General features: G+C 50.6%; 1 protein-coding gene and 1 long non-coding RNA gene across 2 annotated transcripts in view; one reads left to right on the top strand and one right to left on the bottom strand.

Moving 5' to 3' along the window:
- GTF3C1 (general transcription factor IIIC subunit 1) overlaps positions 1 to 22,921 on the top strand; it is a 70,741-nt gene that overhangs the window by 6,987 nt on the left and 40,833 nt on the right. Inside the window, exons 3-12 of the mRNA XM_029050261.2 lie at positions 1,470 to 1,646; positions 3,027 to 3,170; positions 6,809 to 6,905; positions 8,265 to 8,388; positions 10,304 to 10,471; positions 13,714 to 13,829; positions 14,449 to 14,761; positions 15,841 to 16,058; positions 16,990 to 17,138; positions 19,054 to 19,207. Of these exons, the coding sequence (XP_028906094.1) occupies positions 1,470 to 1,646; positions 3,027 to 3,170; positions 6,809 to 6,905; positions 8,265 to 8,388; positions 10,304 to 10,471; positions 13,714 to 13,829; positions 14,449 to 14,761; positions 15,841 to 16,058; positions 16,990 to 17,138; positions 19,054 to 19,207 (1,660 nt within the window). The remainder of the gene's footprint in view (positions 1 to 1,469; positions 1,647 to 3,026; positions 3,171 to 6,808; positions 6,906 to 8,264; positions 8,389 to 10,303; positions 10,472 to 13,713; positions 13,830 to 14,448; positions 14,762 to 15,840; positions 16,059 to 16,989; positions 17,139 to 19,053; positions 19,208 to 22,921) is intronic.
- LOC114806404 lies at positions 6,637 to 13,783 on the bottom strand. Its single transcript, XR_003754431.1, has 2 exons — positions 13,627 to 13,783; positions 6,637 to 7,093 (listed from the first exon to the last, which is right to left on the bottom strand). It is a non-coding gene; the product is annotated as an uncharacterized LOC114806404 (long non-coding RNA).

Raw genomic sequence — 22,921 nt, forward strand, 5'->3', positions numbered from 1 at the left:
TTGCACCTCTCGGGGAGAAATCTAGCCGTGCCCTCTCGGAACTCTTCGGGATTCGTGTCCCGCTCATCTCGCCGGGGCGACAGATTCCGTGTCTCCCGTCTGTTATCAGTCAGTGGTATTTATTGAGTGCCTACTGTGTCCAGAGCACTGTACTGGTCGCTTGGGAAAGGGCGGTGCAACAGAGTTGAGAGAAATGATCCTTGCCCACAAGGAGTGGCTGAGTGCCTAGTGGATAGGGCGGGGGCCTGGGAGTCAGGAGGGCCCGGGTTCTAATCCTGGATCCCCCACTTAATAAGAACGACGGCACCTGTCAAGCGCTTACTACGTGCAAAGGACTGTTGTAAGCGCTGGAGAGGATACGAGGTGATCAGGTTGCCCCACGTGGGGCTCACACTCTTAATCCCTATTTTACAGATGAGGTGACTGAGGCCCAGAGAAGTGAAGTGACTCGCCCAAAGTCACACAGCTGACAAGCGCCTGAGCCGGGATTTGAAGCAGCGTGGAAGGGGCCCGGGCTTGCGAGTCAGAGGTCGTGAGTTCGAATCCCGGCTCCGCCGCTTGTCAGCTGTGTGACCGGGCAAGTCACGTCTCTGGGCCTCAGTTACCTCATCTGTAAAATGGGGATGAACTGTGAGCCTCACGTGGGACGACCTGATGACCCTGTACCTACCCCAGCGCTTGGGACAGTGCTCTGCACATAGTAAGCGCTTAACAAATACCGACATTCTTATTATTATTCGAACCCATGACCTCTGACTCCCAAGCCCATGCTCTTTCCACTGAGCTACGCCGCTTCTCTTACCTGCTGCGTACTCTTGGGCGAGTCGCATAACGTCTCTCTGCCTCATTTACCTCGTCTGTGAAAGGGGGATCCGATACCTGTTCTCCCTCCTGCTTAGAATGTGAGCCAAAGTCAGCCAGCAGGCATGGGATGGAGGCGGAATTAGAACTCAGGTCCTCCGACTCCCAGGCCTCCGGTCTTTCCGTTGGGCCACGCTGTTCTGCGTTGGACCACCCAGAGCGGCCCCTTTTCTCCCTTTAGCGGGGTTCTGTTTCGGGTTAAGGAAAATTGAAAAGGATTAAAGGATTAGAGAAGCAGCGTGGCTCAGTGGCAAGAGCCCGGGCTTGGGAGGCGGAGGTCATGGGTTCGAATGCCGCCTCCGCCACGCGTCAGCTGGGCGACCGCGGGCGAGTGCTTCGCTCCTCTGTGCCTCGGTGACCTCATCTGTAAAATGGGGGTGAAGACTGTGAGCCGCACGGGGGACAGTCCGAGGACCCCGTATCTACCCCAGCGCTTAGAACAGTGCTTTGCATACAGTAAGCGCCTAACAGATACCAACACCGTTATCATTAAAGTATGTTGAACGGGCGTGATCCGGTTTAAGAATGACTTTGGTATTTGAAGAGTCTCCTCAGTCCACTCCCTGTAACTCAGCGCTGTTATTTCTCTGGATGTTTCTGGATTTCAGGTGGGGGAAGAAAATGGTCATTGTTGCCTCACAGGAGATGCGATACAGGGCTCTGATAGGATTGGAAGGGGATCCTGATTTAAAGCTGCCGGACTTTTCCTACTGCATTTTGGAGCGGTTAGGCCGAGCGAGGTGGCAAGGAGAACTCCAGAGGGACCTCCACAATGGCGCTTTCAAGTAAGGAAGAAGACTCCCTGGCCCACATCCACCACCAGGCTCGAGTTTTCCAATTTCCCAGTTGGGCCTCCTGAGACCAGTTAGATCCAGATTCAGGAACTCGCTCGCCTCAAGTCAGTCCCGCGGGACTCGGAGGCGGGAGGCACGGAGCCGTCTCTCGGCCGGGACGTTAACGGCCGCCATCAGGGCCTCGTCCTCGTGCGTTCCCGGTATTGCTCGCGTGCCCTACCCCGGGCGGCTGCTCTAGTCGCCTGTATCCCTTATAAGAATTCTGTCCCGCGTAAATATGGGATTGGCGTTGCCCTTATTGCTCGAGTTCCACTGGATTTGTGTTTTCTTACAGTGGTGAACAAAGGTGGAGTGGTGTTGGGCAACTTCGGAACTGGTTTTGGCGGCAGCGGGATAGTCACACCTCCCGAGTTCTCGTCTCATTCAGAGTGGACGGGGGTGGGGCTGAAAGCTTGGTCAGGCAGGATGGGTGACGCCTTGCCGCCTCATGACCACCCGCTTCACTCTGGAAATCCCTAGTTTCTCCTAGAAGCCCCTGAGAATTCGGTTCAGCCTCTGCGGGATGGGCCCAGGAGCTGGGGATCCCCAGAAGTTTCAGGGCGCGGAAGGAGAAGAATAGGGAATCCAGCAGTCGCTTCCCGGGGTTGAGCCTGAATTTGGATGAGGTCAACTTCGGATCGTGCCAGGTCCGGGACGCTGCGGGGTTGCCGACGGGGACGGCGTGACAGAACGCGGAACCGGCGTCTCGTCGCGCTACTCGGACCGGCCTGGCTTCTTGGCGGACTGGGGCCCGACTCGTTTCCGGGCCCTCTCTTCACCAGCCCTGATCCCAGGGTGTGGTTGGGGAGTAGCTTGGGACCGCAGTAAAGCGTAGGAGGGGCTAAAGGAGCCTAATGTGGAATGCAAATGGCGCCAGCAGTGGAATTTAGTTGGGGATTTCTCTGGGGGCTAGCGCAGCTCCAGGTCCCCTTCAAGCCCCACCAGCGTCCTTGTAGACTCGGGAGGGTGCCGAAGGAATCTGGGCTGGACCCGAACCTCCAGCGCCCGTTGAGATGCCGGGGAGGGAAATTCTGGCACTGCCCCAACCGTACGAGGGTCCCAGATCCGGCCCCAAAGCTCCCCCTCTCCTCTGCTCCACCTCAGAGTGACTGAGGTCCCCCTAAACCTCCGGCGGACCCGCGGGTGCCCCGAAGACCCCGGGCGGTTCGGGGCCCGAGGAGTTCGGCGGGTGCTCGGGTGCCTCCCTCCTATCTGCGTCTCGGTCAGAGCCTGCGGGTGGGCTTCCGGGTGAAAGTCGAAGCCAGCCTTCGGGAAGACCGAGGCCGTCTGGGAACGGCGATGGACTCCCGATCTCGCTTTCCTTCTCCGTAGAGTCGACGCTGGGAAATTGCACTATCACAGAAAAGTACTGAACAAAAATAAGCTCATCACAATGCAGTCGCACGTGATCCGGCTCCCATCTGGAGCTCAGCAGCACTCCATCCTCCTGCTTTTGAACCGGTTTCACGTTGACAGGTATGGCGTGTGTGTTCACGAGAATGCTTTCTGACTGAAAACTGGGCTTTGCAAACTTGGGGTCCCGGCCCCTTACGCTCGGCTTACGCTGTCGAGTCGTCTCCGACCCGTAGCGACGCCGCGGACGCGTCTTGCCCAGAAAGCTCCTTTTATGCACTGGGCCAAAAACTCCCTAGGCTGACGGTGCCCCGGCCCATTGGCTGGCCAAAGAAAACAGTCGTGATAATAATAATGTTGGTATCTGTTGAGCGCTTACTATATGCAGAGCACTGTTCTAAGCGCTGGGGTAGACACAGGGGAAACAGGTGGTCCCATACGAGGCTCACAGTCTTAATCCCCATTTTACAGATGAGGGAGCTGAGGCCCTCTGCTCCTCCCCCTCTCCCTTCCCCTCCCGCCAGCACTGTACTCGTCCGCTCGACCGTATGTATTTTCATGACCCTATTTATTTTGTTAATGAGATGTACATCATCTTGATTCTCTTTATTTGCTGCTGTTTTAATGAGACGTTCATCCCCTCGATTCGGTTTATTCCTATTGTTCTCGTCTGTCCGTCTCCCCCGATTGGACCGTAAGTCCGTCAGAGGGCGGGGACTGTCTCTATCTGTTAGCGATTTGTCCATTCCAAGCGCTTAGTCCAGTGCTCTGCACATAGTAAGCGCTCAGTAAATACTGTCGAATGAATGAATGAAGTGACTTGCCCACAGTCACACAGCTGACAGGCGGCGGAGCCGGGATTCAAACCCACGACCTCTGACTCCCAAGCCCGGGCTCTTGCCACCGAGCCACGCTGCTTCTCTAACACCTGTCCGCAGGAGGCTCTTCCCTTGGGCTCTCCTCTCTTCATCCCCTGGCCCGAGGGAAATGATTTATTTATATCACGGCTCTCTCCTCCCCTGCACTGTAAAACTGTGGCATTTGTTAAGCGCTTACTACGTGCAAAGCACTGTTCTAAGCGCCGGGGGATACAAGGTGATCAGGGTGTCCCACTTGGGGCTCACGGTCTTCATCCCCATTTGACAGACGAGGTCACTGAGGCACAGAGAAGTGACACAGAGACTTGCCCAAGGTCCCACAGCTGACTGGCGGCCGAGCCGAGCTTAGAACCCGTGACCTCTGACCGTAAGCTCGTTGTGGGCAGGAAATGTGTCTGCTTGTCGTCGCGTACTCTCCCAAGTGCTTAGTACAGTGCTCTGCGCGCAGTGAGCGCTCCATAAATAGGAATGAATGTAGGACCTGCGTTCTGGTCCCAGCTCCACCTCTCGCCTGCTCTCTGACTTTGGGCAAGTCACTTCACGTCTCGGTGCCTCAGCTGCCTCGTCCGTAAAATGGGAATTGAGACCGTGAACGACACGAGGGACAGGGACTGTCCAATCCGATTGTCTTGAATCTACCCCAGCTTCAGTGCCTGGCACCAAGTCAAGCGCTTGACGGATACCGTTAAAAAATTAAAAAGAGTTACGGACTGGGTCAATGGAAAGCGTAAGGATATTTACATAGTGCTGCGAGGGTGGATATCAGGGTGCCTAAGGGATACACCCGGAAGAGCGTAGACGACACGGAGGGGAGGATGAGTAGGGGAGAGAGGTGAGACGTTAGTTAGGGAAGGCCCCTTGGAGGAAATATAATTGTGGTCAGGCTTCCGTCGTGTTTCAGGGCTTAAAGAATGAGGGGGTGGGAGCGTCCGAGGCCACGACAGAGATCCGGAACGCCTGTCGGGGAGGGGACAGGCCGGGGCCGAGGCGTCTGCTCGGGTTTGACCCCTCTCTGTCCAGAGTTGGCGGTCTTGGGCAACGTCTTCTCCTTGTCAGTCAGCTGATGGTATTTATTGAGCGCCTGTTGCGTGAAGAACACCGAACTAAGCACGTGGGAGAGTGCACTCCCGTAGACGGATTCCCGGCCCACGGCGTGCTTACAGTCGAGCGGGGGGGGACGCGTATTAATAGAAATAAATAAATTTCAGGTACGTGCGTTAGGTCAAGGGATGATCTGGGAGTCCCCACCCGCGGTGTAGCCGTGTGGATTTGCCCTTGAAAATCATCTAGGACCAGAAAGGCCTAGAACGTCTTATTAATATACAGAGCTGGAGACCGGTGAGAACCGGGTTACGTCAGTTCGCGTTCGGCGCAGAGAATAGTGGTAATGCTTGCCCTGCTTTTCTGAAACCAGCTTGCAACTGTCGAGTCCTGTCTTAATAGATGTGAACCACCACGAGGGCTAGAACGTGGTAATTCCCGTTATCTACGTAACTAATGGAAATCATTGACCCCCCCCCCCCATTGCTCATTTTCCTTCTTTGTTAGAAGGACCCAACAGAGTTTCCATGTTGCACTTTCTCCTGAGAAGCCCCAGACCCTTTCCAGGTGTCACCTCTTTAGTGTTTCAAGCTTCCAGAGAGAAAATTAGAGGGGAGATAGTAGGCTTCCACCCAACAGGAGTGATTAGTGGTAGTCTTTCTGGATTCATTCATTCATCGCTTACTATGTGCAGAGCACTGTACTAAGCGCTTGGAATGAACAAATCGACAACAGATAGAGACGGTCCCTGCCGTCTGACGGGCTTACGGTCTAATCGGGGGAGACGGACGGACGAGGACGATGGCGATAAATAGAGTCGAGGGGAAGAACATCTCGTAAAAACAATGGCAACTAAATAGAATCGAGGCGATGTACAATTCATTAACAAAGTAAATAGGGTAATGGAAATATATACAGTTGAAGTACGTATAGTATGCAGAGCACCGTGGTAAGTGCTGAGAAAGAGTACACGGGTGGGGATTTGGAATAGAAAGGCTGTTTTAACAGCTGGAGACCTTGGCTGCATGGAGCTGGACTACTCTGTGCGGAGCACTGTTGTAAGCACTGGGGAAGATACAGGGTCATCAGGTTGTCCCACTTGGGACTCAGTCTTAATCCCCGTTTTCCAGATGAGGTCACTGAGGCCCAGAGAAGTGAAGTGACTTGCCCACAGTCACACAGCTGACAAGTGGCCGAGCTGGGATTCGAATCCATGACCTGTGACTCCCAAGCCCGGGCTCTTTCCACTGAGCCTCGCTGCTTCTCTGCCAGAGCCGTCCGCCATTTTGGAGTGACAGTTTGTCAATCGATTTTTTTTCCTTACTGGTATTTGCTAAGCTCCTACTATGGTGCCAGGCACTGTACTAAGCGCTGGGGCAGATAAAAGCTAATCGGGTTGGACCCAGTCCCTACCCCAAATGGGGCTCACAGTGTCAATCCCCATTTCGCAGATGAGGTAACTGAGGCACAGATGAGTTACGTGACCCCATTCCTAGACATGAGCCCGGCCCTCTAGGGAATCTCTTGACCCGAAGGGGAGTTTGCCCACTCTGCCTTCCACCCTGGAACTTGTCCCATCTGCAAGTTTCGAAGGCGCCGAGTTCCTTGATCACCTGGGAAATGATGACCAGAAGCTTTATTGGCGCACAAGGGTTTGATCGAACGATGTGAAGAGCGACACGGGGGTTACGATCCTTTATTTTTCATTTTGGAATGCCGACCGGGTGAACGAGCTCCTTATAGGTGGTAACCAGTTAGATTTTGGTACCGAGATATTTAAAAGGGCAAATAATCTGTGACCGTGGAGTTGAAAAATTTGCCTTTGCCTCGGTTTTGTCGTAGAAGGAGTAAATATGACATCTTAATGGAGAAGTTGACCACCATGCTGAGCACTCGAACTCATCAGATGGATACCCTAGGAGCCCTGCGGGAAGAACTGGTGAGATGCCGGACTTCATCTCCACGTAGCTATTGGGCCGAGGACGCTGGGCCCGGAAACCCCTTTCCTGTCCGTTTGAAAAGTCAGCGACTAACACGTTGAAATCCGAATCTGTGCCAGCGTAGAACTGGAGGAAATTATCGAATCGAAAGGACTCTTCTGTCTAGGTGTTCACTGCTGCGGAGAGGCTTGGGATTGCAAAGGAAAGGAAAACAGAGCTTTAAATTTGGGTCAAGCGGTCAGACCTGAAACTTAAAGGTTGAACCCGAAGCTAGTCGGTTAAGTCTGAATGGTGGCGAAATCTAGGTTCAACGATAAATGGTTTTCAATCTGAAATGCGACGCACCCAGATTGTTTTGGGATTGGGATTGATTGGGACTGTAGACCGTAAACCTGTTGGGGGCAGGGAATGTGTCTGTTATTTGGTTAGCGGTTCTCTGCCAGGCACCTAGTTCGGTCCTCGTCAGTCGTATCTATTGAGCGCCTACTGTGTGCAGAGCACCGTACTCTTAGGAGAGTACAGTATAGCAGATACATTCCCTGCCCCACGACGAGCCTACGGTCTACTCTGCGCTCAGTAAATACGATCGACCGAGTGACCGATTGCAGAGTTGTAGAGGGTACAGAGCCCGGCCCGGGGCAAGGCAGGGCTTCTCCTCTCGGCTTCCTCCATCAGCCCTGGGATGGGCCCTTTCTGCTATTCCCTGCCTGCCCCGGAGTCCCGGCGGTAAGAAACTAATAATAATAATAATGTTGGTATTTGTTAAGCGCTTACTATGTGCCGAGCACTGTTCTAAGCGCTGGGGTAGACACAGGGGAATCAGGTTGTCCCACGTGGGGCTCACAGTCTTAATCCCCATTTTACAGATGAGGGAACTGAGGCACCGAGAAGTTAAGTGACTTGCCCAAAGTCACACGGCTGGCAAGTGGCAGAGCCGGGGTTCGAACCCATGACCTCTGACTCCAAAGCCCGTGCTCTTTCCAGTGAGCCACGCTGCTTCTCAGGGCTGTGAAGTACCTCCTGAGCATTTGTCGTTATTCTACTTTGTTGCCGGACTGTAAGCTCGTCGTGGGCGGGGCACGTGTCCGTTATATTGTATCATACTCCCCCGAACCCTTGGCAGAGTGTTCTACACGCAGTAGGCCCTCAAAAAGTACGGTCGACTGGCTGGTTTTTTTTTAAAACTCCCGTGGAAGTTCGCAAAGCCCCCAGCACGCTTGGTGCAGTGACCTTCGATACCCTGAATTACGTTTGTTTTGTAAAGCGCCCTCTGTTTACGAATGGGGATTCGTTCGCCTGGTCATGGTAACCGCTAAAAGAGTTGTGCTTCTCTTGCTTTCTAATTTCTGTTTTTGCAGGGTCTCTGTGAAAGAACGTTTAAGCGCCTGTATCAGTACATGCTTAATGGCAGTCTGGCCAAAGTGGTGTCTATCCCACTGCAAGACGTTCATCCTGATGGGGGACCTTGCAAGACAAAGAAGGGTAACCGTATGAAACAAGGGTTTTCCATCCGACTTTGGTATCTCTTTGGACAAAACTATCTGTTAACGCTCGGGCTAGGTTTCGGTCCAGGTTTTGAGTGTCATCGACCAGATGACAGAAACCAATTTTAGTAAGGGTCTACTACTACTTTGGTAGTCGTGTCTCTCTCTTTGGGCTCCAAAATGAATCCAGTGTCTCTCTCTTTGGGCTCAAAAATGTTCCCTCTAGCTTTCGGGACCCGAGTTGGAGCCTTGGGTCGTGACCGAGAGATGAGTGAAAGGAGTCAACACTCGTAGTTTTAATCTGAGCTTCTGGGACGTACGATATTCCTGGTGGATGAAAACATTCGTGAGCCCCAGAAAGAAGAGAGTACAGAGACCTACTTTATTTGTTAGTCCTGAAGACGCCGTAAGGTAGAGAAGAACAGAATAAAGCTCAGTAGCTCCCGTTTCGTTTCGAAATCTCGGCGTACGCCAGTTCGTAGTGCTGTAGGAAGAGCCAGGTTAAATCCTCTCTGTGGGCCAGGGACTTCCAGGTGGTGTCATCACATCTCTAGTACAGTGCTCTGCACACAGTAAGCGCTCAATAAATACGATTGAATGAATATATGAATCCTGATGCGACGACAGGTTTGAAGCGGTCATCTTGGCTTAACTGATTGGGACCCTGTGAGGACTCTCTCCCATCTCCGCACTTATTTTCCCACACCACACGAGAAGCAGCGTAGCCCGGAGGCCTGAGGGTCAGAGGACCTGGATTCTAATCCCGGCTCTACCACTCGTGTGCTGGGTGACTGCGGGCAAGTCACTTCTCCGTGCCTCCGTTTCTTGGACGGATAAGAGGGGATGTAATTCTGTTCCCTCCTACCTAGGCTGCGAGGCCCATGCGGGATGGACTGTGTCCAACCCGATAACCTGAACCCTCTCCCATGCTTTAGAACAGTTCTTCGCTAAACAAAAACCATAATAATGGTGATCATAAAAATAATACAATAATCATCATAACCACTCTCCCAACCCGGTGTACGTCCTTGGTGTCACTCCTGTTTACAGTTGCTAATTCCCTATCTCTCAGCACTCGATAAAGAAGGTGATAGTTTTCTACCCTTGGCCTCGGGAGCCGGGCTCTGTGCAGGGAAGTCATCGGAGTGCAGACTCCTCCTGCCCCTACCTTAGGTATCAGCAGCCCGGATTTACAGGTTTTTACACATTTTTGCAGTTTTTATTCATTCAGTAGTATTTATTGAGCACTCATTATGTGCAGAGCACTGCACTAAGCGCTTGGAACGTACAATTCGGCAACAGATAGAGACGATCCCTGCCCAGTAATGGCTCGCAGTCTAAACGGGGGAGACAGCAAAGCGAAACGGAACGAAACAAGACAACATCATCAAGATAAATAGGAATCAAGGAGATATACACGTCATTAACAAAATAAATAGGGCAATAAATAATATATAAAAATGAGCACAGTGCTGAGGGGAAGGGGGAAGAGGAGGGGAGGGGAAGCAGAGGGAAAGGGGGGCGCAGTCTGGGAAGGCTTCCTGGAGGAGGTGAGCTCTCAGTAGGGCTTCGAAGAGGGGAAGAGAGTTGGTTTGGTGGATGTGAGGAGGGAGGGCGTTCCAGGACAGCGGTAGGACGTGGGCCAGGGGTCGACGGCGGGACCTCTTTATGGATCATCTTTGAATTTGCAGACTGTTGGCAACCCTGGGCACCCTGGAGTAGAGATGTTGCAAGTCCTAAGTATTGTATTGCCATGCTCCCCCTTCCCCCAAAAGAGACCAGCCAACCCATGAAACGGCCTCATTCTGGTTTTTATTAGCAATTCCATGGCCTTACCCTTGTCTCCTTTTCTACGAGGTCTGAGGTAATTTTGTTCTTGGATTGAAAAAAAGAGAGTATGCTTTCCTTCCCAGGAACTGACGTTATGGTTCGGTGCCTCAAGCTCATGAAGGACTTCAAACGGAAGGTAGAAGATGACCATGATCAGGATGAAGAGGATGAAGAAGAGATGGTGGCCAAAACGGTCCAACCAGTGGATGTTGTGTATGAGAGAGACATGCTGACCCAGGCTTATGAGCTAAGTAGGTAATGTTATCTATCAGGTTGTCAAGTTCAGAGAAGATAGTAATAACGTTAATAATAGTGTAATAACATTAATAATAGTGTATTTAAGTGCGTTTGGCAGACACTGTGCTAAGTAGACGCAAGATAATCAGGTGGATTCAGCCCCTGTCCCACGCAGGGTTCACAGTCTAAATAGGAGGAAGGACAGATATCGAATCCTCTCTTAAACGTGTGGAAATTGAGGCAGAGAAAAGTTAAGTGAGCGACCCAAAGTCACGCAGCAGGCACGTGGCGGAACCGGGACTGGATAATTCGTATAGATGTACGTAGCTTAATTTTCGAAGTGTTCTCGTTGTGAAAAAGGCTTAATAAAATAGACTCCCAGGTCACCGTGGTGGAGTCGGTCTTAAATGCGTCGTGCTTCCTCCCGCTAGGCGTATATGAAGTGCCTAAAGGCTACGACCAAGGGAGGCCCAGTCTTTCCTATGTATCTGCTGGTGCCGAAGCAAAATGTCCAATGGTAGAAAAGCCAGCTCCGGCCCAACAGCTCTAAGCGGAACTCTCGGAAAAGAGCGCGTTTACGTTACCCTTGCTTAGGGATTACTTGCCTACTTATTCAGAATGAGAAGTATCGGATACTAAGAATGTCGATTCATTTTCACAGCCTTGTATCTCAATGGTAGAGTATTTTTGTGAGCGGGTAATAGTTGGTACTTAATTTTTTTTTGTTGGTATTTAAGTGCTTACTATGTGTCAAACATTGTTTTAAACACTGGGGTGGGTATACGTTAATTAGGTCGGACTCGGTCCCCGTCTGATTAGGAGGGAGAACAGGTATTTAATCCCCATGGTCGGTTGAGGAAACTGAGGCCCAGAGAAATTTAAATGATTTGCCCAAGGTCACGCAGCAAGCAGTTGGCAGAGTCGGGACTAGAACGCGGGGCCTCCGACTCCCAGGCCCGTGCTCTTCGCACTAGGCTTTTTTAGTGGTTGGAGTTCAAAGAGAATTAGAAAACCCCTTTCCGACATCAGTCGTTCTTCTGAGAGAGTCTGTCTGGACTCTCTGGCTCTGCCCCAGTGTGCGGATCGCATTGTTAGGGGTGAGTATGCTTCCTTGCCCCGGGAAGGCAACCCTGGCCGTGGTAGCCGGAGAAGCGTCTGGAGAAGCGGCGTGGTTCAGTGGAAAGAGCCCGGGTTTGGGAGTCAGAGGTCGTGGGTTCTCATCCCGGCTCCGCCACTTGTCAGCCGTGTGACTTTGGGCAAGTCACTTCTGTGGGCCTCAGTTCCCTCGTCTGTAAAATGGGGACGAAGACTGTGAGCCCCATGTGGGACGACCTGATTACCTTGTACCCCCCCCCCCCAGCGCTTAGAACAGTGCTTGGCACATAGTAAGCGCTTAACAAATACCATCATTATTATCATTACCGCTCCTCCACTTCCTGCCGGCCTTCCCGGATCTCTTATCTGCGCCAGAAGCAGAACAGTAGCAACGGGAGCAGGTGAGACTCGAAACATCCGCTTCTCCTGCTTCCCCATCCGCCACCCGGAGGCCGTGGCAACCTGGAGGTTCCAGCTGCCCTGCTTCGTGCCATAATGTCAGAAGCCATTTCTGTTAATAATGGTGGCGTTCGTTTAGCACGTACTACGTGCCGAGGACTGTGTGAAGCGCTGGGGTTGATATGTGCTCATCAGGGATTCACAGTCCAAGTGAGAGAGAGAACAGGTATTTATTCCCCATTTGGCAGATGAGGGAGACCGAGGCACGGAGGAGTTAAGCGGCTCGCCCAAGGACATATAGTAGGCAAGTGGCGGAACTGGGATTAGAACCCAGGTCCTCTGACTCCCAGGCCCAACACCACAGCCGTTTTTCTAAACTTGATATTTATCTGGCTGATCCGATCTCAGATGTGTTTGGGTCTGTTTATCTGCTTTCGATCATCTGTAACTGCTTCGGCAGTGATTAGTGATAGTATTATTAACGATGGGAACGACTAGTGTGATGTGCACGCTTTCAAAACTTGCATTAGCGGGGGAATGATTCTTCCTTCGAAATTCTTTCCAGTACTGTGCTCCTCACCCAGTTCTCATTCAACTGATGCTACTCCCGAATACATACCCATATTCTCCGAAGCATCCGGGCACTAATAATAAGAGACATGGTCTTTCAGTACCTATTTTGTGCCGAGCACTGTACTGAGCACCGGGCTAGATACGAGATAATCGGGTCAGACACAGCCCCTGTCCCGCATGGGGCTCACGGTCCATGTAGGTGAGAGATACGGGTATTTAATCCCCATCTTAGAGATGAGGAAACCGAGGCCTCGAGAGGTTGAACGTTCCGTCCAAGGTCACCCGGCAGGCAAGGGGAAGAGCTGGACTTAGAAACGCTCCGCACGTAGTAAGCGCCCAATCAGTACTACTGAATGAACTCCCAGGCCCATGCTCTTTACGCTAGACGACTTCTTACGAGAGAGCAGGTGGCATTATCCTCATTTTACACAGAACGGGGGGCTTAACGTGTGTGTGACTGTGTGACACACAATAGTATTTGAGCGCTTACTCTTCAGTAGTATTTATTGAGCGCTTACTGTGTGCAGAGCACTGGACTGAGCGCTTGGAATGCAGCGTGGCTCAGTGGAAAGAGCCCGGGCGTGGGAGTTAGAGAATCCCCGCTCTGTCACTTGTCAGCTGTGTGACTGTGGGCAAGTCACTTTCCTTCCCCGGGCCTCGGTTCCCTCATCTGGAAAATGGGGATGAAGCCTGTGAGCCTCACGTGGGACAACCTGATCACCCTAGCGCTTAGAACAGTGCTCTGCACATAGTAAGGACTTAAATGCCAACATATATATATACACACACACAAATATGTATACGTATATACAATATATTAACGTGGAGCAGCAAGGAGAGCGCTCTGAATCGTGAGCCAGAGGCTTAGGAAGGCACCCCCGCGGAAACCCACGGCCGGAGCCCCGGTGCCTTTCGGTTCTATCAGTAGTTTGGGTACGTTTTATACAGTTACCGCCTATGAACAGATCAGCGGCCGGCTACGCGGTGCGGACTGATTTCATTTGGAGTAGAGATCCGTCTTCCGAGTTGGGATCGTGTGTGGCTGCCAGGAGGTTTCACTACGTTCCGCGATCCGTATCCCCGGAGAAGAAAGGGAACCCACCTCAACGATGACTTCCGCACTCCACCAGCTCATTTACAGTCTGCCGCGGTGTTGGGATTCGAGACGTCTCCTTCTTTCTCCAAACAGTTGAAAGCAGAGGCACGAAAGGAATTTCCCAGGCCGAAATGCGCATGGCTATGAACGTGGGAAAGCTGGAAGCCCGGATGCTCTGTCGTCTTCTTGAGCGATACAAAGTCGTCAAGGTAACTTGGCGTTCGTGGCCTCTGTTGAAGTTTTGCGAGATTTAACGTAGACCTAGGATTTCTTGGCCGTGCGGAGGATTGGACTGTCTGTCCGGGAGTGGGCATGGGGAAGATGAGTCTTGAGGATTTCAGGAAATCCTTGTGAGTATTCAAGGATGCTCTTGTATTTATTGCTCCTTCTTACTGCTAGTCTTTACACCATCTCTCTGTCCCCCCTCCCCTACTGACCATGGAGTGAACAGGGACAGAGTAGGGAAGTAAAATCCAGTCGAACGTTTTTGCTGTTTGACAGCGGTTCTGCTTAAGAGTGCGGTCTGGGGGAAATTGAAGTGTGGCTAAAATGAGGTTTGAGAATTCCACTCATCCAAATCCATCGTGACCACGGCTAATCAGGAACCGATGGACCGGCACTGTCGGTTAACGGAGCGTTCTGCCGTTATTTCATTAGCTCGTCCTCACGGTGACCGTTGACCGATCAAGCGGCAAACTGGACGGCACCCAGAAAATCAGAACTGGATTCGATTTTCCCAGCCTTAAGTCACTGACCCTCGTTGAGCCGTACTGCCGAGTCAACGTAGCCGCTCTGTTAAATTAAATCTGTTAAATCCGATTTCTTCAGGGCTTCATGGAAGACGAAGGTCGGCAACGCACAACGAAGTACATTTCCCACGTCTTTGCCGAAGAGAGCTTTTTAAGCCAGGAGTACGAGAGGGAGAAAGCGCGGAGCGAGCACTTGGCTACAGTGAGCTTGGCTCCGGTGCATGAAGAATCCCTTCCTCTGGGCGGAGAGGAAGGCTTCCTCTCTGAGTCTGACAACGAGGAAGAGCACAGCACTAGTAGTAAAAGAAGAGGAAAAGGACCACAGGGTGAGACCGAGTCACTGGTGAGATTCGGTTTCAGGGATGAGGCGCAGCAGTCGACTCCAACGAAAGGTAGGCGAGGGTCCCTGGAAGTGACGGAAAGCTGAAATTCCTTTCTAGGGATGAGAATCCGTGGAAGATCCGCTCAGAGGCTTCACTGGGAAGACGGGGCTCTCCCCAAGCCGACAGGGCTAATTCGGGTGGGTGTTCCTTGGAGGTTTCTTTTCCAGCTGCACATCGCCCCGGGGAGGTTTGATGGCTTCACGCCTGCTGGAGACCCCCCAAAACCACCTGCATCTGTAGCTCAGCAGCGTGGCTCAGTGGAAAGAGCCCGGGCTTTGGAGTCAGAGGTCATGAGTTCGAATCCCAGCTCTGCCACTTGTCAGCTGACTGTTGGCAAGTCACTTAACTTCTCGGTGCCTCAGTTACCTCATCTGTAAAATGGGGATTAAGACTGTGAACCCCACGTGGGACGACCTGATTCCCCTGTGTCTACCTCAGCGCTTAGAACAGTGCTCGGCTCATAGTAAGCGCTTAACAAATACCAACGTTATTATTATTACCCTTAAAGACGTTTAAGGAAAGAGATTACAGGCTCCCTCAGCGGCCTTTCCAGGGCCTCGCCGTCATTGGGAAGTCTTTCTGTGTGCCCGCCCTGAGCTCTTTCTGCTGCACTTGAAGCAGAGCCTTCCTATGGGTCCCTGAAGGGGTGATATTCCTGAAAAAAGGGAAGAAATGCTAATAGGAGGCATAGTTGTCCTCTGACGTTTTCTGTTCTCGTCTTGGGTGACGTGGTTATCTAATGTTGGTCATTATTATCATTATCATGAAGGTATTTGTTAAGCACTTACTGTGTGTCCGGCACTGTTCTAAGCACTGGAATAGATACGAATTAATCAGACAGTCCTGCCCCACGTGGGCTCTCAGTCCAAAAAGGAGGGAGAACAGGTATCGCATCCCCATTTTACAACGGAGGCACAGAGGAGTTAAGTGACCTGCCCGAGGTCACGCAGCAGGCGAGGGCCAGAGCCGGAATTAGAACCCAGGCCCGTTCTCTTTCTGCTAGCCCAGGCTGCTTCCTAATGTGGAGGATTATTCTAAACCCTGTGGAAACTCCTCAACGTGGCCCGTTGTCATCCTTTTTTCTAAAGCCGGAGGTAAATTCTTAGGCCTGCACTCGATGAAGATGAAGAAGCCCCTCTCTGTGGACGTGATCGACGACGTCGACGAGCTCTCCGGGGAGTCGGCGGATGTCGACAGCAGTTTGGATGCCGCTCAGATAGATGGCAACAGCTCTCTCGGCCCACACGTCGCGGAAGAAGACGGGGACGTGGCCTTGATCGAAGAGGTCAAGCTTGACGATCCAAAGGTGAGAGCGTATGTCTGGAGCGTTTTGGTGTTGAGCTGGCTGGGTGACGTTCTCCGGAAGATGAGCGTCGGCGTCGTGGCTTACACGGTTTTGTGCGTTCCTCTAGTGAAGGGTTTGCGAGGTGGGGTGTGAGCGGGTCGGTGTCTGTCGAATTGGAAGGAGAGGAAAGTATTTAATTAAATAATTGCACTAGTTTGCCCCCCGTCTCTTGTTTTCACTGATGTTCTTCAGCCTCTTGGGTTTTCCGCCCAAACCGGCCGCGAGATTCAGACATAGATGCTACCTTAAGACACTTGGTGACTTGTATTTTCAGGAATGCCTGTTTCCTCTCCACTATCCATAATAATAATGTTGGTATTTGTTAAGCGCTTACTACGTGCAGAGCACTGTTCTAAGCGCTGGGGGAGATACGGGGTGAACAGGTTGCCCCACGTGAGGCTCACAGTGAATCCCCATTTTACAGATGAGGTAAGGGAGGCCCGGGGAGGTGCAGTGACTTGCTCACCGTCCCACAGCTGACAAGCGGTGGAGCCGGGATTCGAACCCATTGACTTCTGACTCCCAAGCCCGGGCTCTTTCCACTGAGCCACGCTGCTTCTCCGTGTAACTTAAACTTTTCTTTTGCCTTCCGGTCAATAGTCTTAGCTTTATGAAGGTCCACTCGCTGGTGGCCACAGCATAAAAGAGGATTTTTTTCTCTCCACCTAGTGACCTGTTCATTTGTTGATCTCCAAGGTGTCCTCTCGGTCTAATTCTAGCCTCAGTTGACTACCCCGCCCGGGTCCTCTTGAGTGTACAGGCCGAATGTCTTCAGATAATGTATTTCTGGAACGGCCTTCACTAGCAGTCCAGGTAGTCGCGGCTAATCCGTTAGGAAGTTATTTAAAAACACCCAAGTTTTGTGCACATGTTTGCACCGGCGATATCCTAGGAGAACAGAGCTCTCCAGAAGAAGAAGAAGGGGAAAGGTCGCAGGTGTACGGCCCTGGAGAGATCGCACGAGACGTACCGGCTGCTGAAACGCCGAAATATGATCGTCGAGGCCGTCCGCAACCTCCGCTTAATCGAGAGCTTGTTCACGTGAGATATTGACTGGTTTTTTTTTTTGATATACCGTTGTTAATGATGACACAAGCCTCAAAGGTAGAAATTACTTATTTGGAAATGTAGATACTACTTGTTGGCACTGCCTTACCAGGTCTTATAAGCGGCCCCTCCCCTGTAAATCGGGCCCCGGGAAGATCCTTATCGTCCGACGAGGAAGAAGGTGAAGCATTTTAGCGGCGCCGCGACAGACCTGCAACATTTGGATAGACTGCACGTCGGAGTTCAGCTATCCAGCAGAGGTTGAATTTCCAACAGGAGGGAGTGGGTGGAATCTCCTCATCTGTCGGGGGACAGAGGAGGATTCTTCTTCAGGTGGAGCAGAAAGAACTCAGGGCAGACATGCAGAAAAACGTCCCAGTGATTGTGAGCTACTGGAAAAGCCAGATGCCTGTAAGGGTGGAGTAGCTCGCGTTGGCCAAGAAGCCCGGTGGAATCTTCCCTATTTCTGTCGGCAAAAGGTTGGGAAGCCTCGGGGAACTGCTTCCAGTGGGGTTTGAGGAACTGCCCCGTGTCCCTGTGGGGTGGGGTAGGGAAACCCCTCCCAAATCTGACCGGGATTTTCGGTCTGGAATATACGGCACTGATTCTTTGCTCACCCTCACGGTGTTGGCCAACGCTATCATCATTATTGGTTTTATTGAGCGCTTACTAGGTGCGAAGCACTATACTAAACTCTTGGGAGAGTAATAATAATAACGATAGTATTTAAGTGCTTACTATGTGCGAAGCACTGTTCTGAGCGCCGCCGGGGGGGGGGGGGGGGGGGGGGGGGGGGGGGATACAAGGCGATCAGGTTGTCCCATGGGGGCTCACAGTCTTAATCCCCATTTTCCAGGTGAGGTCACTGAGGCCCAGAGAAGTGAAGTGACTCGTCCAAAGTCAAACAGCTGACAAGTGGCGGAGCCGGGATTAATTGATGTTGGCATTTGTTAAGCGCTTACTATGTGCAGAGCACTGTTCTAAGCGCTGGGGTAAATGCAGGGTAATCAGGTTGTCCCACGGGAGGCTCCCAGTTAATCCCCATTTTCCAGATGAGGTAACTGAGGCACAGAGAAGTTAAGTGACTCGCCCACAGTCACACAGCTGACAAGTGGCAGAGCCGGGAGTCGAACCCATGACCTCTGACTCCCAAGCCCAAGCTCCTTCCACCGAGCCACGCTGCTGCTCATGAGTGTCGTGCAACCGTTGGAAGATAGGTTCTCCGCCCCCAACGGGCTGCTTTTGCTCTCCGTTTTAGGTAGCACAGTTGCCGAAAGAGAAATAGGTGTGTCTACCGACTTCTGTCTCCGGGCTACTACTCGTTTCTGAACCTGAAATTCCGAAGCGGCCATGTTCTTCCTTTAGAAACATGAGCATCTTAGGGCAAGGAGATAGAGAACGAAAACTGTCAGGCCCTAGAATGGAAGGAGTCAGCAAGATGGGGTGGGGGGAAGAGAGGAAGCGAGGAAAGGCAGTAAATCTAGTTCCAGTATAATGACTTTACCCGTTGGGAACTGATTTATTTAGACTTTAAAGCTTTGTGGACAAGTTAAGCCAGAACATTCTTTATCAGATGGTTAAATTAGCATCCAAACTGCATGGCGATTTATTTCCATCACGACACCCTCTACGTTGCAAATCATATTCTTCTAGCCTCCGCCACTAGACCGAATATGAATGTAAACTAGGCCGTGGGGGGATAACTCTTGTCAACCGAGAGAGAACTTCTGGAACGGTTCGGGAAGCCTCCTGGGCGGTAACTTTTTTTCTCTTCCAGGTGATAACAGTTCTCTCGGTTCTCGCATAGTTTCCGTCAAACCCAACGGCTTATCGTGGTTTAATAAGAAGAGATAGGTTTATAGCTTGGAGAATTGGGGATCTGGAATAACCCGTTAAATTGACCGTGCAGGCTTCAGAAAATGATTATGGATCAAGAGAAGCAGGAAGGTATATCCACTAAGTGCTGCAAAAAGTCCATCGTTCGCTTAGTTCAGAAATTGTCTCAAGAGGGACTCCTGAGGCTCTATCGCACCACAGTCATTCAAGATGGCATCAGTAAGAAGGTAACCATTTTGTCTTTTTCCACAGGCGGGGAACAGACTGACTTTTACCTTGTTCCCGTGGCTCTACCTCCGTTATATTTTACGTAGTAATACATATTTGTCCTTCATGTGCAAAACACCACCACCGAAGGTGAAATTTACCTGTCGGGGGCTTATCAATTATTTAGTAAGTTTTCTGTATATCTTGAAGATTTGAAGGGAGCAGAGATTATTCTCCCCTTTTTAAAAAGGAGAATATCGGGGCACAAAGATGGAGGGTGAATTGCTCGGATCCTAGAGTGAGAAGCAGCGTGGCCCAGTGGATAAACCCGTCAAAGAGCAGAGACTGTCCCTGTCTGTTACCGATTTGTCCATTCCAAGCGCTTAGTACAGTGCTGTGCACATACTAATGAATGAATGAATAGAGACCGGGCCTGGAAGTCAGAAGGACCCGAGTTCTAATCCCAGGTCCATCACACGTCTGCGGTATGACCTTGGTCAGGTAACTCAGCTTCTCGTTACCTCTTTTACCTCATCTGTAAAATGGGGATTAAGACTGAGCCCCATGTGGGACGAGGTGTGTGTCCAAACTGATAAGCTTGTATCGATGCCAAAGCTCTGTACAATGCTTGGCACTTACTAAGCCCTTAACGAATAACAATAATAATAATAACGCTAATAATGTTAGCATTTGTTAAGCGCTTACTCTGTGCCAAGCACTGTTCTAAGCGCTGGAATAGATACAAGGTTATTAGGTTGTCCCACTTGGGGCGCACGGTCTTCACCCCCATTTTACAGATGAGGTCACTGAGGCACAGAGAAGCAAAGTGACTTGCCCAGAGTCACACAGCCGATGAGTGGCGAGGCTGGGCTTAGAACCCACTACCCCTGACTCCCAAGCCCGTACTCTTTCCGCTAAGCCGTGCTGCTTCTCTTCGGCCAACACCAAATACCAACAAACAGATGAAAAAAACGCCACAATTTGCTTAAATAGTAACAGAGAAAAGTTAACAGTCCTTTTGAGCAGCTCAGAGAAATTTATGACCAATGGTATCTCAGTGGGATATTTCCAAGACAGATTACAATTTGAAAGTGGAAGACTGAGCCAGATTAAGCATCAAGACAATTTCTCAAGACTGTCTGAGGGAAATCATCCCAAGGCAAGTGGTGGAAACCGTTTGATTAGATACCGTTGTAGGGTACCTACTAGGGAATGATAGGTCTCTCTTGTTCATTAATTTATCCGTTTCAGTGAAATATAATGTTGTAGCCTGTTCCCACAGCAACCGTAGCTCTGCCACTTTGCACATTTTATAAGGCATAAATTTTACAGGGTTTAAGTAACACGATAGTGGGATTGTACTCAGATAGTAGGAGAGCCACTGGGGAAACGATCACTTTTAATTTCCTGACTTTTGTGACTAATTTTCAGTCCCTGGCTTACCATACCTTTGGTGATAACGTATTTTTTTCTGTAAGAAGGGGATAATAGCGTGGGTTGGAAAGGTCATTTCTTTGAAATCTCATCTAACTACCCAGCAGAGGCTTATCTTTCAGTGGGAAAAATCCTCTCCAGTCCTTCCCCAGATCTTAAATGACTTGGTAACAAAGCGGTACAGAGAAGCCAAAGGCGAACCTATGCTCAACAAAACAATGATTTCTGAAGCGCCTTTCCTCCTAGGAGCCCAGAGGCCCTTCGCGACTATTATCCTCTCAGCATCCTAATAACTCTGTGAAGTTAGGTGCAAGCTTTTCATTCCGTTTAGCAAATCGAGAAATCCGTACCCGGAAGGGTTTAAGGAACTCGTTCACTGTCAGAATGTGTGACTGGGCAGCCAGGCTGGGAACAGAATTCAGGACTTTTTGACTTCCGCTCAGCTTTATCCTGTTGCCGTTAGCGACAGGTGTAGCTGGGCCACCTCACTGAGCCCCACAAAGTACTTCCTGTGGCCTCAAAAACCTAGAACCAACACCTAATAATGAAGTAACTAGAACTGGCCTCTCATTTCAGAGGAAGCAATGTGGCCAGGTGGAGAGAGCAGAGGCCCAGGAGTCAGAGAGCCCAGGTTCTAATCCTAGCTCCACCATGGCCTCGCTCTGTGACGGAGGGCAAGTCACTTCTGTGTGCCTCAGTTTCTTCAATTGTGAGTCCTACCCTAGTGCTTAGAAGAGCGTGTGATACATAGTAAACACATGATGGGAGGGAGTGTGATCGCTAATTCCTCGGAATTGTACTTTTCCAAGTGCTTAGTACAGTGCTCTGCATATAATAATGATAATGTTGGTATTTGTTAAGCGCTTACTATGTGCAGAGCACTGTTCTAAGCGCTGGGGTAGACACAGGGGAATCAGGTTGTCCCACGTGGGGCTCACAGTCTTAATCCCCATTTTACAGATGAGGTAACTGAGACACCGAGAAGTGAAGTGACTTGCCCAAAGTCACACAGCTGACAAGTGGCCGAGCTGGGATAGTAAGCACTCAGTAATTACCATTCCTGAATGAATGTGCCAACTTCCTCATCAGTCAAAGGCATTTTTTGAGCACCTACTATGTGCAGAGCACTGTACTAAGCACTTGAGAGAGAACAATACTGCAGAGTTGGTAGACACGCTCCATGCCCACAAGGAGTTTACAGGCTACAGGAGGAGACCAGACGTTAAATTGCAGATAGGGGAAATGGGAGAGTGTGAGGATACGTACGTAAATCCCGTGGGATTGGGGGCAGGGTGAATAAAAAGTGCTGAAGGGGAACGGACCCATTGCAAAGGCAACGCGGAAGGAGAGGCGAGTCGGAAAAATGAGGACCTAATCAGGCAAGGCCTCTTGGATTATTCCTTCGGACGGTCTACAAAGTCAAATCCACCGAATAATTCTTTAGCCCTCCACTTCACTTAGGTTGTGCAGACACAGCAACATTTAAAACATGATGTAGAGCCCAGTTTATTTTCCCTTTTAAAATTCAAGTAGAAGGATTAAGGTCGTTCTTTGTTGTAGGAAATAAATCCTGATCGAAGATCCAATCACTTCGGAGGGGATAAAAACTTACTGCGTGGTATAAAGATTTACGGATCTGATATACTGCTATGTCCCTTCTCCTTTTCTAAATGAAAAGCCTTCTCCGGTCACCAGCACTATGGGAAACGAACAAGTAGCCAGAGTGTGGCCATTTGGAGCGGCACATGTGAGCAAAGCAGAAAGCAGGAAGGAAACTAATGTACTTTAAGACTACTAATGATAGCTGTGGCATCTGTTAAGCACTTATTATATGTCAGGGTCTCTGTTAAGTACTTACTATGTGCTAGGCGCTGCATTAATTGCTGGGATGGACCCCAGGTGATCAGATAGGACACGGTCCCTGTCCCAGATGGACCTCGCAGACTAAGGAAGGAGGGAGAATGGGTGTTGAATCTCCATTTTACAGATGAGAAGTTTCATGACTTGCCCAGGGTCACACAGCAGGCGAGTGGTAATGTCAGCATTCATTCATTCATTCAATAGTATTTATTGAGCGCTTACTATGTGCGGAGCACTGTACTAAGCGCTTGGAATGTACAAATCGGTAACAGATAGAGACAGTCCCTGCCCTTTGACGGGCGCACAGTCTAATCGGGGGAGACGGACAGACGAGAACCATGGCGATAAAGAGAATCGAGGGGAAGAACATCTCATTAAAACAATAGCAAATAAATAGAATCAGGGTGATGTGCATCTCATTAACAAAATAAATCTCAGAC

This window comes from Ornithorhynchus anatinus, chromosome 2, assembly GCF_004115215.2.
Source record: "Ornithorhynchus anatinus isolate Pmale09 chromosome 2, mOrnAna1.pri.v4, whole genome shotgun sequence".
NCBI classification, from domain to species: domain Eukaryota; kingdom Metazoa; phylum Chordata; class Mammalia; order Monotremata; family Ornithorhynchidae; genus Ornithorhynchus; species Ornithorhynchus anatinus.